Source organism: Glycine max, chromosome 2 (genome assembly GCF_000004515.6).
Source record: "Glycine max cultivar Williams 82 chromosome 2, Glycine_max_v4.0, whole genome shotgun sequence".
Lineage (NCBI taxonomy): Eukaryota > Viridiplantae > Streptophyta > Magnoliopsida > Fabales > Fabaceae > Glycine > Glycine max.
Genome location: NC_016089.4, coordinates 11,198,734 through 11,215,965, shown reverse-complemented (window position 1 = coordinate 11,215,965; position 17,232 = coordinate 11,198,734). Strand labels below are relative to the sequence as shown.

The 17,232-nt window shown below is 29.4% G+C and overlaps 1 protein-coding gene across 4 annotated transcripts; it reads right to left on the bottom strand.

The window, feature by feature from the left end:
- Positions 1–419: 419 nt before the first annotated feature.
- Positions 420–2,768, bottom strand: LOC100808384 (COBW domain-containing protein 1). Of its 4 annotated transcripts, none has more exons than XM_041012217.1 (5): positions 2,559–2,768; positions 2,156–2,373; positions 1,817–1,931; positions 1,203–1,292; positions 420–863 (listed from the first exon to the last, which is right to left on the bottom strand). In XM_041012217.1, exons 1-5 carry the CDS (start codon positions 2,688–2,690, stop codon positions 594–596), a joined length of 825 nt encoding a protein of 274 aa, XP_040868151.1. In that variant the 5' UTR covers positions 2,691–2,768; the 3' UTR covers positions 420–593. The 4 variants fall into 4 exon arrangements, with proteins under 4 accessions (XP_040868151.1, XP_025981076.2, XP_040868157.1 ...); XM_026125291.2 differs by having other exon boundaries at positions 420–903; positions 2,559–2,753; XM_041012223.1 differs by having other exon boundaries at positions 420–740; positions 2,559–2,753.
- Positions 2,769–17,232: the final 14,464 nt, after the last annotated feature.

Here is a 17,232-nt window from a genome sequence, read left to right as displayed (position 1 = left end):
AACGCCTATGTTTCAAACACATCGTCATTTGATTGAAACTTAAAATCATCATCAAATCATTGATTATTGAACTGTTACCCAGGCAATGGGAGCAAATACAGCTCAATACGTTGCACGATCTCTAAAGGTGTTAATTAGAATATCTTCTTTTAGATTATGACCTGTCATTCAGAAAGAAAAAGAAGAAGAAGAATGTTAACAAGCTGAAGAAGGCCTTTTTCACTTCCTCAAATTTTGTGTTAAAACTAGAAAAAGTAGATCAAATTACCAATAAAGACTATCTTATTTATGCGTTTCTCTTCCTTTTCCCACTTGAGAGATGGAACAATCTCATAAAGTTCCTTCACTGCCTGCAAGTTTTTCTTACAAACAAATGATTTAACAATAATACACAATAAACAAATAGAAGAACCTTTGCTAACAAAACTAACATTTTCCGTGTGTGTGGATGTATTCAGTGAAAAGTTTATTTTTACAAGAGTGAGAGGAGCAAATCTTGGTCGTAAAGCTATACATTTTTTTATATTTTAAATTTAATCATTCATGATAAGATCTAATGGTCAATATTTGTCCCTCATACAACAAAAACCTTCTCATTTGATGGGTCTCATTATATATATCTTATCAAGATCAATCGACCGTGTCTCATACATGCATAAGGTTCTCACGCCACTATCACGAAGCTTTTTGGTAGACAAAGAACGACTTTCTTCTAATAATGCCTCTAAATGTGTGGCACGCTGAAAAGAGAAACAGCAAAGGTTCAATATCTTAGACAATTCAACTTGACATCGGACAGAATGTATTATCTCTGCAAGAGAGTTAATGCTATGTATTTCCTCCTCAAGTTTCTCCAGAGCTCTCTGCACATACCAAATCAACCTTGTTAAGAATTATAATGTCCTGTAACAAGCAGCAAAAAATTAGCTCTTCAGTACCCGATTCCACTAAACACTTGTACTAGTTGTGCTATGCCATTACCTGACCTAAATAATTAATATAAATAGGGGTATAAGGTCAATGTTATACATAACAATTACTTAAGAGTCTCATTAATGAAATATATTTTCTAATTTTCCCTCTTTATTTTTTCCCTTATCATCAATCTTTGAAATTCTGGCAGCTATTAAATGAGGAAACGAGAATCATATTATCAATAAGAACCGATAATCCAATATCCAGCTAATATAATAAATAATTACCGCAAATGTTATCTGAAAATATGCTTCAGGAAATGAAGATGACCCACGATGCTCTTCAAGCTGGAAGCGCAAATTTTTAGCATCCACCACCTACTCGAGCATATACTCAATTAGAAAAGTGGCCATGATTTACAAACCATTATATACCAAGGAAAGAAATGCATCTATCATCATCAAAGTGGAAGAGTTACAAAATTTAACATGATAAAAGACAGGTGTTATACAATGTCCCGCTTCAGTCTCCAAAAACTATTTCTTAGACACAAAAAAATGACAATTTTGCTGGAGACCATAACTAAAACAGCTTCATTTTGTTTGACATGGAATAAAATACTACAAGCAAATGTCTTATTATAGAGAAAATTATTTCTTGGACAGTCTCCAAAAACCATGGCCCACCTAAGTCTGCAAAAACTATAATGACAATTTTGCTTGAGACAATAGCTAGCACAGCTTCATTTTGTTTGGCATGGAATAAAACAACTATAAGCAAATGTCTTGATATACAGAAAATTCTAGAGAATGAATTAAAATACAAAATATAGAAAAATACAGCAATGTTCATGCCAAAAGACGGTAAATTATAGTGAATTTCACCCAAGAAAGATACTTACTGTGACAATAGAATCAAGCCTCACTTCTGATTCCAACTGTTCATCCAACCATAGAACAGATGCCAAAGGAGCCGGATTTGCCAATCCAGTGGTTTCCAGCAATATATGGTCAAGCCTAAGGACACACAATACTTAATAAAAAAAAAAAGTGCTTAATTGTGCCAAAATATGCAGCAAAGTTGACCCACTTTGCTGAACACCACATCAATTCATGATAAAAAATGAAAACGGGGTTAGATGAAAGTGAACTGCAACATTAAGTGCCATAGCTCATAACTGTTGCTTCAATTTTCCATTCCTCAAATTAACCAGAAAACTTGAAGTGTTTTCGTGTTTTACCTTTCCTTTCTCTGAACAAGCTGCTCAAGTGCTTGAACCAAACTATGCTTGACAGTGCAACATATACACCCATTGGCAAGCTCAACCCATTCTTCAACCAGTGCACCCTTACCCCCTTCATTGATCATCGCTCTTTCCACGCCTTTTTCCTCACCAAACTCATTCAAAATGACAGCAATCCTCTTCCCATACTGCGTGTTCAAAATATGATTCACTAGCTGAAAGGCCAATGGTTCAGTCACAACATCATATCACCATTCCAAAGTGAAAAAGCACACAATTTTAAACTACCCAATTGGCCAAAGATTAGAAAAAATGGAAAATTTAGAGTGAATCATGAGCAGAAAAATGACAGGGTGTTTGAAATGATGGCATAGAAACGGAAAGGGTTTAGAAAGCTTACAGTGGACTTGCCCGCACCAAGATAACCGGTGATGAGAGTGACCCCAACAGAAGAAGATCGCTGATAAACGGAATCATCATTCCCTTGAATCTGAACAGCAAGAGGTGGCACTTCGTCTTCGTCGTGCTCCATCTTCAACTGCTTTGTTTGTTCTATGTTGGGTTCGTGTGTTTTCCTCTCTTTGTTATGTTTCTCGTACAGATATTCTGATATTCCTCTTCAATAATCACATTTTAGTGTTTAATAGAAATGATTAAATGTTTTTATTTATTAAAATATTACAAATTTTAATTTTAGTTTCTATAAGGGTTTTTTTATTTACTTTTAATTTTTATATTTATTAAAAGTGATATAATTTTACTTCTTTATTCGAGACTAAAATAAAATTGTGTTTTTACTCAAATATAAAAATTTAAAAAATAATAAAAATTATAACTAAAATTGGCATTGGTAATATTTTTATGAATAAAAAACATATTTAAGTTTTAAAATCAGATGATTTTTATAAATTTATAATTTTAAGACAAAATTACCTTAAATGCCATTTCAATACTAATTTATAATTAATTGATAATATAAAATTATTTAACTCAATAAAATTAAATAAAAGAAAATGAAATCAACAAAACATTGTAACATTAAACTCTATATATATTCCATCATTTAGAAAATGAATGAAATAACAGATAAGACAAGAACATTCAGCTTATAGAACTTTAGAAACACTAAAGGACGTGTTTGGTTTTCTATTTTTATTTTATTTTTATCTTTTGAAACCTTTGAATTAAATAAAAACATATTTTAATAATTATTTGTAAAAAGCAAAATAAAATAAAATAAAATGTTTTCTCAATCTAAAAAAGCTCTATGTTCATGTAATTCTTTTTTAAACTTTTTTTTTGACACGTGAAGTAAGAGCAATTTGTGGGTAAGTTTCTCACACCTTGAAGAATCCATGACACTGGTTTTGTTACCTACTACTAAATCCGTGCAAGACAAGAGGGTAACAAACAACTGCAATGATAACGGTTAACTTAAATTAATTGAATGTATGTTTCTGCCAAGATTTTTTTTTTTTTTTGTTGATCAATTTCTGCCAAGATTGGACAAAGGGGTGTTGATAATTTCAGTAATTGCACTATTCATTTTTGGTAATCAAACAAAAAATTTCATTTGTGGTGAATAAATTCACCAAAATCCACTGAGTGTTATAGCCATTAGGAAGCAAGGTGATAAAGCTATGAGCATTTGCAGCAGAAGTAGCAGCTTCCACTTCAGCCATTGTTGCAACAGGTTTTCCATAGAGTATATTCTCAAGAATAGTAGTTGCAAAGAGTGCAGGTTCTTGATTCACCAATCCAATTTGATAGCCTAACCATTTTAGTTGTAGTGTCTTAATGTCCACGATATCCAACAGTGTTAGATTTCTATTTAAAATTAATTAGTACTAAGTAAAGTTGTTCAACGAATATATGATCTGCACCCGGAGAATTGAGTCAAGTGATGTGAAACTTCCTAAAAAACCTCACCTGCTTGGGCATTTCAAAATGATCAGCATTGTAGCTCATCCAAGAATCAAAACTTGCTATCTTCCAAAGTAAAAAGTTTCAATAGTATCACAAAAATGTCAGTACCAAAAGTTTGGTCCTACAAGAGTTAAAAATGTGCTTAGTTTTGGATCATAGAACCTTTCTATCAGGGAAACAACTGTGATCTTTCCAGATTCACTACCACCAACAGCCGCAACAGTTTTTCCTGCAGGGAAAAAGATTGAGAAATTGCGAAAGATAAATACGTCTGGCCTCGAAGGGTAGCTGAAAATGACATCCTTTAGTTCAATATATGTTGCCATTAACCTCAGCTAAGCACTTTCCTTCAGATGAATCTTCCACTATGGTTGGTTTCTGTTTGATGAACTCCATCAATTTGTATCCATCTGCTTTGCCTTTGCTGAAAGCGACTAAGTTCGAAAATGACTGTCCCAAACTCCTGTTGAAGTAAACAAACATGTGAGAAGATCAAAAGGATGTTTCATTACAAGTTATTCCATGTGTGCATCCTAGCTAGGCTTAAACCTTTGGCCATCCCTGCCTTCTATCCAAGCTTCAGTGTGTTTTGTATTGCATCAGAATAAGAATTCAATGCCTTGCTCTCGCTAACATAAGAGTAAACAGTTCTAAATTGAGCAATGGCCTGTACAAATTGCACATAATGGAGACTAATTAGTCCCTACATTATTAATCTGTAACTTCTTGTTTTTCAATGGAGCAAATTTTGGAGCCAATGATTATGGATATCAATGTAAAGGACAGATCTAAACAATTAAAAAAGTAAGCAATTTTAGGCAAAAAAGATAATTTCCTTTCATGTACTTAATTGTAAGCAAGGACCATAGTTGGCATTTGAGCAACACACAACCACCATAACATAATCATCACTATGCTTTTTGATTATTTTACTCACAAATTGCTAGTAACTTTCTTGAGTGCTTCACATGTCAATACATTAATCATTTCACACGTTAAATAACCACTGAACTTAAAACAAGACGCAAATTCATATGGAAGAAAGAGCATACGCTCCATGCACTCAAAAGTAGGACGATCAAAATTCTAAAGCTTATCAAATAAAGTTTTTTTTATCAAAATGATTTGTTATTAGTTCCTTTAAAAAAGACTAATAAAAATGATTTTTTAATAAAAAAACAAACATAAAATTCACTAATTTATCAATGATTAAATAAAAGTGTCAAGAACCAAAAATCAAATAATTTATTTTATTAGGAACTCAATAAAAAAAATTATCAGTGAACAAATACAAAATTAGAGTATTTATTAAAAATAGAAAATATATTTTAGCTCATTATTTTACAATTAGTGCCTATGAATTGGGTTCCATCTGATAAAAAAAAAACCATTCGTGTACGGAAAAAAAAACACACACTTTGTACTTTATTACAGCTTCTATATTGAGCATAAAACAACCCACCATTCCCTTGAGATGCAAGCATGTAATGTTACTCAAACTCAGCAAATCTCCTTCTTAGTTGTGTTTACGTTTCTTCCTTTAAGTTGTGTAACGTAAAATGACACATGTCCAACCGTTTGGTTCAATATTGTACCTTCATTTGACTAAAATCTAAGTGAAACCTTCAGGTGGAAAAAGGGTGCATGGAGAAGCGCCGGTTTAGGTCGGACTGAAAAGGAAAAAAGAACACCAAACTGATTAAAATCATTTGGTTTTGATTTAGTTTACTTTTTGTAAATGTTTTTGCCAAACCATTAAACAACTACAGATGTCACAATCAATGAACAAACAAAAGAAACTTGGTGCCAAGAAAATTAAAAAAACTTAACTCAAAAAAAAATCTTAGGTCCAGGCTAATATTTAATCCTGAAAAAATTAAAAAAGCTTAACTCAATCTTTAGTACTGACTACTGAACTTTCGTACACGGGTATTTCAAAATTATCGATGTATTTTATTTTTTTTACCACTGTCAAGTAGGACGACTTTGAGGTATCTCTACAGGTTTGTCATTTGTGTTGGTTATAGAACTAATCCCAGTTAGAGTCTTAGTTACATTTTAAATTTCTTCCCCTCCGAATTGTTGATGTATCTATATCATGTACGTGTGATTTGCGTATTATATGACTATTGTGTAATTAAAATTAGGATGTATTTATATTCTAACTTGTCTTCTTTTATACATTTTTAAACCAAATTTATTATTTTTTTTTTAACTTAGCTTGTCTATCCATCAGCAGCTGAAAGTCAAAGATTATTTTCTCAAAGCATCAAAACTTATTTAAGGAGATGATATTTCCTAATAAATGTTTCTTCAAACACACTTGAGGATCAAATTTTTAATTAAATGCTTAATAAACATGATTATCTATCAATGATACCAAATTTATAATGGATTTGTTTTTGCATCCATGATGCAGTGTTTTACATCACAGTAGAAGCTCCTAGCTAGTTCAAGCTTTCACGCATTTAACCTAATTGATGTGATTTTATGGGTAAGAAATGTAGTTCCCAAAAAGCATTCATTTTTATAATATTTTTATTTAATAACTAACATCAAGTGTTTCGTTTAAGTAAAATTTGACTAGAGTTCCCCAAACAAGATTTTAAATTTAATTTTTATAAATGAAAAAAAAAGTTGGTTATGATTAGGAAGTGCCACTAAACATGAACATTGTTTCTTTAACAATTCCATGTTGCACAATGGTTATTCCCGACATTCATGATAACTTGTGAAGGATAACTAAGAGTAGCCCCTCCGGACCAGGATTAAGGAGGATTTTAAATTTCATATCATTATGTTAAAGGACAACAACATTAATCGTAATCATGTTGTTAGTGAGTTGATTGTTTACGTGTTACACAATCATTAATCGGAATCACAACATGTAACGATCATGAACCAAGTAATAATTTCTTCCTAACATAGGGGACGATTGACAAACATAGGGAGCCAGATTTGAATCGATGTGGTTGGCAGCTAATAAGTGGTCTCATATCAATTGGAACCTAACGCATACCTAGGGCATGTACAGGGGGGAAAATGACATGGTCAACGAGTTGGGTTTACATTAATTACTAATTTACTTTAAATACCAGAAAATTTTAAACGAATTCAATTGGTTTAACTAGAAGTTTGAAAATTAAACTTGAGCTTTGGCATGTTACGTTTCATGGAAACTTTCCCATAGGCCACAAGGTCACATTGAGTAGAAAAAGCAAAAAGGCCGGGTCAAAAAACGGTAAAGTTCAGTGGCATTCCATGAAAAGAGTTCTTTGCACACTCGTTAAGTGATACATCACCAACCTCACATGACTTGTTAGCATTACGTTAATCTAGCCAACAGTTTCGGAATAAATGGATGAATACATAGAAAAAAGAGGAATTGAAAGCCTCATATTTCCCAGTATTTGATTTTCTTGAGAAATTATTTTTTATTCCATTAAATAACTGATAGTAAAATCAATATTGACACAGGGATACTAACTGTGTCCTTTAATCAAATGTTTTAAAGTTTAAATCTTGATTAGTCTTTAGGTATGAAAGAAATTGTATTATGAGAAAAATATTTATTAGTGTGTTCATGATTTTCAATAAAAATTAATTATTATTTTTTATAGAGTTAATTCGTATCAATATCATAAAAAAAAAACTGATAATAATTTATTTATGTTTTTTAATTAAGTATATTGTTGATTATTGAACTTGGTCAGCTCGTCGCCACACTTATTGCGACTTGAGTATAGCTTTCGTGGCTTCATCCCCACTCACACCTAACCATGCAAAATTTGAAAACATGCACATACTACAAATCAATCATTAGGCAATACTGCATTAAACATTCTGACTATTCCAAAACTATATTATTAAAAAAAACCATACAGCTAGAGTAAAAAAAACAAAAAACTGTCTTCCTATTGCTTATGATATATGCCCAATGCTAAGGTGGTCCAGTCTTTTTGGTGACTTTGGTGGACCAGTAAATGATCATGTAGCTAGTGTAGATATATATGAATTTTGATTAAATAATTTATTTAAATAAATTATGTTGTTGATGATCTTTATGTCCTTATTATTGTATAAAGATAAATATGTTTCCATCTAAGTGTTTTTATTTTTGTGTCTCTTTTTTAGATTTGCGGGTGAAGATTATAACGGTTCGAAAATTACATAGGAGAGTAAAATTAAAGATGTCTTGTCCTCGTTGAAGGTTTGTTCGGCACAATAAAGCATTTGGTTGTAAAACAATTTCTTCGCCGATGACTTGAAAGTTGTTGTATCCAACAACATTTCGGCCAAACCGCAACAGCATACGCCACCATTACAATACTTCAAAACCAACACTGCAACCAACCTTGTGGTCAATAGGTATGGTGAAAGAGTCAAACTATTTTGAGTTGTGCCAAGATAAAGGCAACACATTTGAGACTAGTAGTGAATAACAAACATCAAAAGAAATACACCACCAAATACATATCGAACTGTAACACTCTCTTGTAAAACCACTCTATTCTTGTTTACACTCTTTCTCTCTTATGAGATGTAAGTGATGACATTATCATAAACATAACAGTTCAAAAATAACATGATCATTTACTTTATTAATGACAAAACAGTCATATATATTTAAAAGAATTAAATAATCATGCTATTGTTTTATTACATTTAACAGCAACACTTTCTACGGCAGGTGACATTTTTCCTTGTCCCCCAAAGACCAAATAAAATGAGGTCCACCGTGGCCCAGGCCATGATATATATATATATATATATATATATATATATATATATATATATATATATATATATATATATATATATATATATAAGTGGAAGCATGCTAAGGAGCTCACAAGAAATCCTATTGCACTGTCCTGCTTTCAGTGAATTAGTGTGATCAATGGGATCACTTCTAGCTATTGTCATTGAGTCAAAGGGTCAATGTCCACCAGTTCTAAATGAGATGATCCACATTAATAATGATTAGGTCTAAGGGTCAAAGGTTGATCTGCCTCGATTGATCTATTATGATAGTTCAGAATTCCTTAAATATTGAGTTTGAAAATCGTGAGCGCTTGACATGCCTTGTTAATTTATTCGGATGTTTCACATAGCCTCAAGCATTGATCGTGAGAGACATGCACTTGTTGACATTAGACATTAGTATAATAAATCCAAATCATTAGTACTTAATTAATTTTGCTGTTTATAATACATACATATATATAGTAATTTTAACATATTTTTTTGATAATCAATTACTTAATCTTAATCAATCAATTATATCATTTGTTTTGATTTAACTAATTATTTTTTTAGAGGATTTAATTGATTGTTTAATCAATTTAGCTTCTACTTTAGTTATTTATAGAAATTATTGAAAAATTAATTTACTAATTTTCCCATAATAAATTGAAAAAAAAATATAATTATATTAATTTTGACATGGTTTTTGTGATTAATTAGCCAATTATTTTTAACTTTAATTAATTGATTGATTAAACCATTTTAGTTAATTGATTATTTTTTTCCAAAAATTATAGACTTAAATTATTAACATTTTTTTATATTTTTTTATAAATAGTAGTTTCTGATCATTATGAGTTCTTTATATTTTTAAATGAATTTTTCGGTGTGATTTATTAAAATAAATTTTCTTTAATGAATTTCAATAACTATTATAATTAAATTTGTGATCTAGTGTATTTTAAAATAATTTATAATTGAATTTGTAATATAAATCTTCATATGATCAGAGTTTATTATATTATATAAACAATTAATTAAATTCATCTAATTTATTTACAAAAATTTTAATAATTATTAAATTATTACGTTAATAATTATTTACTTGCAGAAATTATTTATTTAAATACAAAGTTAATTATTACCGTAATAATTTTCTATATATATATATATATATATATGCGCGCGCGCGCGCGTGTAAATTAATTAAATCCCTACCATCTACCATTTAACTTTTAACTTAAATGAGTTAGTTAATTTTTCTATAAAAAAATTAAATAATTTTTAAAAAAATAATTAAAAATCAAATTAATAATATACTTTACTAATTATTTTGAAAAAATGTAAATATTAATATGTTAATAATTTCATAAATAATTAAAATCAAAAGTTAGATAAATAAAACTAAATGATTTAATTAATTAAAACTAACTAATTAATTTTCTCAAAACACACCAGTAAGATTATATAATTTATATTAATGGTTTAAATTTACTGTAAGTCTAATGATTTATACCTGGTACTGTCAACAAATATATATATATATTGAATAAACTACATTCATGTAAAGTGAATTTAATTATATAAAGTTAATACGATGTCTCATATTTTTAGTATATATAGACCCCCATAAAATTACCAAGAAAAGTTCATCTAATGATAAATTTTTTATATATGATATTAGTGATATAAAATGGTGAGTATTGAGATCCGACCTAATAACTAACGCTATTAGATATTTGATCCTTGACAAAATTATTCCTAAGTATGATGAATCTTATTATTATGTAATTATCATTACAAAAATAAACAACTACCTACCATATTAGTTGGAACATGAGATCTTGCACGAACCAAATATATTATATAAGCTTATGATGTATTAGTTTCTACGATTTCTATAAACAATAATGACCTAATATGAATGGCTTTAGAATGTGATTTAGTAAAGAGTATGAAAGAAGAAAAGGCGATTCCAGAGACTATTTCCGTGAATGAGTTGTTGGGTAGCAGCTTTAATTCAAAAAAAGAAGATATGCCTAAATATTAGGGTGTGTTTTGTTTTTATTTTTATTTTTAAAATATTATAATTTTGAAAACATGTTTGATTTGACTTTTTTTTCTACTTTCAAAAAATAAAAACACTGAAAATACATTTTAAAAAAAATGTATTTTTATATTTGCTTAAAATTACATTGTTTGTCACCGCATTTTTATTTTACCCAAGATGAGATTTCTAATTTTAACTAAAAATATTAGAAACGAAATTTTATTATTTCCAATTTTTGGTTCGTTTGAGAAAATATTTTCACTGAAAATATTCCGAACACATTTTCAGTAAAAATGAAAACTGAAAACAGTAAAACCAAATACCCCTTAATTTTTTCTTATTTTATTAATTTCTCAATTGATTTAATTTTAAATATCAATATAGGTCCATTCAACTTTCAATATAGTTTGTCCAAAACAGATATAATTTGAATAGCCTTCATTTCATTACAACTCCCCCACCCCCGGCCAGATCAAATATTTAACCTAATTATAATTGACATACTTGATACTTAAATTTAACAATGTTTTTTTTAAATAAAATAAAATATTATTTCTCAAAAAAATTAAAGTTGAGCATGCAGTTGTTTTAATTTTATGCTTTTGGCATAATTACACTTGTAGTTTCTCTACTATAATTAATGTATAATTTTGTATTTCAATAATTATTTTATTATCTCTCAACTTTCTTTTTTTTTGGATACCATCTTACAAAAGATATTTCTTTGCCTTCCTAAAAAAAGATTTTTTTTTTTGCCGACAAATAAAAACTAATCCTTTTTGAAGGGGAGAGTCAATCTCTTCCAATAACGTTTCTTCTTACAAGTTTTTAATTCATACAATTGAATCCTTCTTTTTAGATTACCTACAATTACAACTCTCATTTTTTTATGTTGTTTAAAATCTTTATAAATTAAATCAATTCAATTATTTTACTTAGTAAATTAGTACTTATCAATCGAACATATATTATATTTTATCTAAAATTAAAAAAAAAGTTGGTCTCTCTTTGAAATCCTATATATTCTTTCATACAAAACGTTTCAAAAATATCATCGTTTTTCTTTTACTTTTAATCCGTTGACAATTTCCTATTCAAAATTTGTTTCTTAATTACTTGGACAGAATATATTTTTCTTATACAAGAAACCGACTAACTAATGTCTTGATTGTAATAATAAAAAAGATAGACGATTAAATTTGAGTAAAAAAAGATATTGAAAAATCAAAATGTCACGCCGATCATACATAATAGCTAGATAAAAAACACAATTACTCCTATATTTTCTATATAAAAAAAAGCTTAAATATGTTGGAGTTTCTTCAAATATATCTTAATTTCGTAATTGATCGTGAATTTTTTTTCTTTTCGTTACGCCTTTGAAACATTAAAGTTTTGTGTGAGATCTTTGTCTTTAGTTTTCGTCCAAAATGTAATGACGTGTCTGTTAGTAAAGCATGTCACCGATACACATGCGAAGCCATGTCAGAGTATCGTGTCATCTGAATTTTTTTATTTTTATATTTAATAAATTATTTTATTAAAAGAAATAAAGTCTGAGTCCTAATTTTTTATTTTTTTTTTAAATTTTCTTTAGATAAATAGTTACTTTTGTCCCTGAATATGTAATTTGCTGAAAAATGTATTTTTGAAAAATAAAAATATAAAATTTAGTTTTCGAAAGTGTAAAAAGTGCGACAAATACATTTTACATTTAACTTCCGTCCGTCACCGTTAATAAAATAGCCTACATGACACAGATGAACAAATTTGTCACTGAAATGATTGTCAACGTGATTATCTCTAATTGTTAGCATAAGGGCATATTTGTCATATAATATTTTTTGACTTTTCGTCTTCCCACTCCGCTGACAAATGGCATCCCTAGAATATAAAAATACAAAATTTAGTTCCCGAAAGTGTAAAAAGTCGACAAATATATCGTGACGTTAATAATAGATTATGACTAATTATTATAATTTTAAAAAATTTATAATGATTGTGACAAAATTTTGGGAGAGTTATATCACATTGGTAAATATATGTTTTCGTTATATAATTTTCAAGTTTTATCAAAGGTTGAGACATGCATAAAATATTACCAATAGAAGTAAATTTTTATTGCTTTAGCGAATTCTTCTTACTTTTCTTCAACTACAAAAAAAAAATCAATCCTTTGATTGTTAATTCCTGAATAAATGCTATCAACACAGGAAAAAAAAGAAGAAATTTTACTGTAAAACAATAAGAAAATCATTGTTTCTGTTTATACTATTTATTTAATTGTTTTTTTAATAAATTTTTAATAATAAAATATGAATGTCTATTAATATATGCAATGCCATCAAATTATAAATTATAATAATAAAAGTTTATTAATTTTTAAATTTTTTTTAAATCATACACAATTATTTTTTATTAACTGATCATTTAAAAAATCATAATCTTAAAAAAAATAATTCCAAAGGAGGTGAGTGTTTTTTACAAATTAAAAGTGTCATTGCAATTGTAATTTTTCCTAAAAATTATTCATAGATCTAATTTAACTATAATGTTTTACAATAATCATTTTTTTTACTTGAACCTTTCATCAAGAATGTGAGTGTAAAAAAATTATTTATAGTTTATAAAACAAGTATTTTTTTTCTTTTAGACTTAATTTAATTTACGAGTTTGTTAAAAAAAATTGTCTTAATCATTATAAATTTTTTCAAATTATAATAATTAATCACAGTTTACTATTAACGTTTGGATATATTTGTTGCACCTGTTATACTTTCAGGGACTAAATTTTGTATTTTCATCTTTCCGGGATGCATTTGTCAACGGTGTGGGAAGACAAAAAGTAAAAAAAAAATATTATATGACAAATATGTTTCTATGCTGGCAATTAGAGATAGTCACATTGACAATCATTTCAGAGACAAATTTGTCCCTCTGTGCCACGTAAGCTATTATATTAACGCTGACGAACAAAAGTTAACCGTCAGATATATTTGTCCCCGAAATTGAAGGATTCAAGGTGATTAAAATTGTTTTGTAAATTGGGTTGGTTTATGATGGATTCAATGTGTTGTATATAGTTGAAGAGAATCAACTGATTAGGACTTTGGCTTTGATCATGGGTGGGTGGGTTTATGTGAGATTTAAATGTCTAATAGGCTGATGTTTGGAGTTTCTGCATAAGAATAAGTTGCCAGAGGTGTAGAATTTTGACAATGTAGACAAAACATGAGATGGAGACAGAGAAGAGATGCATTAGAGATGGAGACGAAAAGGGATTACTTCTCTATTTCACAGCAACGCACTAACCAACTTAGGACTTGGTTTAGTTTTTTTGAAAACATTGTTTTTAGACAAACTCCAAACCTTTAACTTTATTTTCTTTTAATAAAATAGTTTACTGAATTAAATTAAATATATAAAAAAATCCAATTGACATGTTGTATCATTGATATCTTTAATGTAGTTTCGCACATGTATCATTGACATATTTAACTAATGGACATGTCATCACGTTTTAGATAGAGATTAACTACAGGAATCTCTCATGAAACTTTTGAAATTCCAGAAACTCAACAAAAAGTAAAAAAAAATTAAAATTAGTTGCAAAATTTCGATATATTTCATGGATCTCCAATATATTTAAAGTAACATAAAAAGTAAATACAGTATATACCTTTTTTTGTAATTAACAAAGAAGTATTTGTCTGTCGCCTTATTTTGAATTAAAGTGATACTTCCATTTGTTCTAATAAATCCAAACTTACCGATCTTGATTAAGAGATCCAATTACTTGTGTGAACATAGTAAATATATTATTTTGTTTCATGTTATGACAAGTATGAATGTATAATGAACAATATACTAACCTAACAAATTTAGGTTTTCTTTTCTTTTATTTTATTGGCTCATGATATTAAATTTAAACAATTGCTTGAACACAGGTTTGCAACTGCCATTCTTGTTGTGCTCAACTACCTTCCACGGTACTCAATTCCTCTGGCCATGTGTTCCTGAGGTTCAAAGCTTCCCAACAGTTTCAGAAAAGGAAACAAATAAAGGCTTAATTTCCTCCAACTACGTTTTATGTTCTAACTTTATACATCAATTTTTTTTTGTAAGAATTGAGACCTGCGTGTTGAAGATTAATCTAGAAAAGTGTAGATGTATAATTGGTGGTCCATTATCTAGATAGTTTTACACCTATGGAGATGTTGTAGTGTGTAGAAACTTCTTGATGGATGTAGAAAAATATCTTATTATCTAAAGTCATAAAAGCACCTAGAACATTATAGAGATGGATGGTAGATGATAGATGAGTCTAGAAGACTCTAGGACTAAGTAGTATAGAAGTGTGTAGAAATCACCTGTGTAACCTATATAAAGGCATAAGTTGTAGCAAGCCATGTAATGTAAGTAAAGAAGCTAATAAGCACAATTCAAGTTAAGGTGTCAATTTTCTAAAAACGCATCCTCTTCCTACTCCCATCATTTCTATCATACATTTCTACCATATCCTTCCATAGAAAAAAGGCATAACCACGTCCCATATCCTAACAGTGGCATCAGAGCAGTGTTGATCCTATGGCCTTTGCTACATCACCTAGCCCACCAACCTTCAACTATAACCAAACCTTAGTTCCCATATTTAATAGGGAAGCATATGATTATTGGAGCATCCAAATGCAAACTCTATTCATCTCACAAGACTTGTGGGATGTTATAGAGAATGATATCCAGTCCCAGAAAGCCAAGAAGAATTGGCTACGTGGACAACAACAAAGCAAAAGGAGTACAAGCAAAACAAGCAACATGATGATAAGGTTCTTTTATTCATCCAACAAGGAGTTAGTAGAGAGATCTTTCCAAGAATCATGCAAGTAAAAAATGCAAAGGAGGCGTGGAAGACTCTGAAAAATGAATTTAAAGGCACAGACAAGGTAATTTTTATTAAACTTCAATCTTTGTGGAAGGATTTTGATACATTAATAATGCAGGAAGATGAATCTTTACAATCTTTCTTCTCTCATGTCTCTAATATCTTCAATCAAATTAGAAGTTACAGGGACACGATTGAAGACAAGAAAATAATACTAAAAATATTAAGAAGTCTTCCAATAAAATATGATCATATTGTGGCTGCCATAAAAGAATCAAAAGATTTATCTAAACTCACTCTAGTAGAATTAATGGGCTCTTTAAAAGCTCATGAAGCTAGAATGAAAAGATTTGAGTAGCCACTAGAGCAACAAGCATTCCAATCTAAAATTAATATCTCTAAAAATGATAGAAATAAGAAAAATAACCGAGGAGGAGCATTTACTAATCCTGATAAAAAGGAGCGAAAAACAATGGAGTAATAAAGCTTCAAGCTCCTATTGCAAATTATGCAAGAAAAATAATCATGATACAAATGATTGTCGGTACAAATGAAAAAAGTGCAAAAGGTACCTACACTATGAAAAAGATTGTTTTTACCGACAAAAAGAAGAAGCAAATTTTCTAGAAAATAAAGAATCCCTTGATCATACTTTGTACTCCGCTTTATCTTCTCAAGAATCAAGGGATGTATGGTATGTTGATATTGGTTGTTCAAACCACATGACAAAAAACAAAAGTTGCTTTGTGCAACTAGATGAGACAATAAAATCCAAAGTTACACTTGGTGATGGAAATGTTCAAACAGTTGAAGGAAAAGGCACCATTGTTGTTAAAACTCAAAATGGTAGCCAAAAATATATCCATGATGTTTTTTATGTGTTAGGTCTTACTCAAAATCTTCTAAGTGTTGGTCAATTTATTCATAAAAATTATAAAGTCATCTTTGATGATGATAAATGTAATATCATTGATAAAAGAAAGGGCCAAATTATTTCTATCAAAATGGTTCCTAATAAAGTATTTCCTCTATTTATGCCATTTGGGCAAAACAATGCATTGAAATGTGAGAATATGGATGAGTCCATACTGTGGCACTTGAGGTATGGTCATATAAACTTTAATGGCCTCAAATTAATAAAACAAAAAAATATGGTGCTTGGACTTCCTTTTATTTCATCTAACCTTAAAGTTTGTGAAGGCTGCATTTATGGCAAGATGCACAGGTTACCGTTTCCAAAAACATCTTGGAGAGCTAAAGCTCCACTTCAATTGGTGCATACTGATATCTGGGGACCATCAAGTACCCTCAGCTTTGGTGGAAGAAGATATTTTATCCTCTTCGTTGATGACTACACTCGAATGATGTGGGTGTACTTCATCCAACAAAAATCCGATGCATTCTCTTGCTTCAAGGACTTCAAGGCCCTAGTGGAAAAGCAAAGTGAGCATTCCCTCAAAATCTTGAGAA

What these genes read in the sequence shown, in the direction of transcription:
- LOC100808384 (XM_041012217.1), bottom strand. Translation starts at nt 2,690, where the DNA reads ATGGAGCACGACGAAGACGAAGTGCCACCTCTTGCTGTTCAGATTCAA. An exon ending in CTTGTTCAGAGAAAGGAAAG is followed by an intron (nt 1,932 to 2,155) that starts GTAAAACACGAA and finishes GTGTGTCCTTAG; the next exon opens with GCTTGACCATATATTGCTGG. An exon ending in GGCTTGATTCTATTGTCACA is followed by an intron (nt 1,293 to 1,816) that starts GTAAGTATCTTT and finishes ATGCTCGAGTAG; the next exon opens with GTGGTGGATGCTAAAAATTT.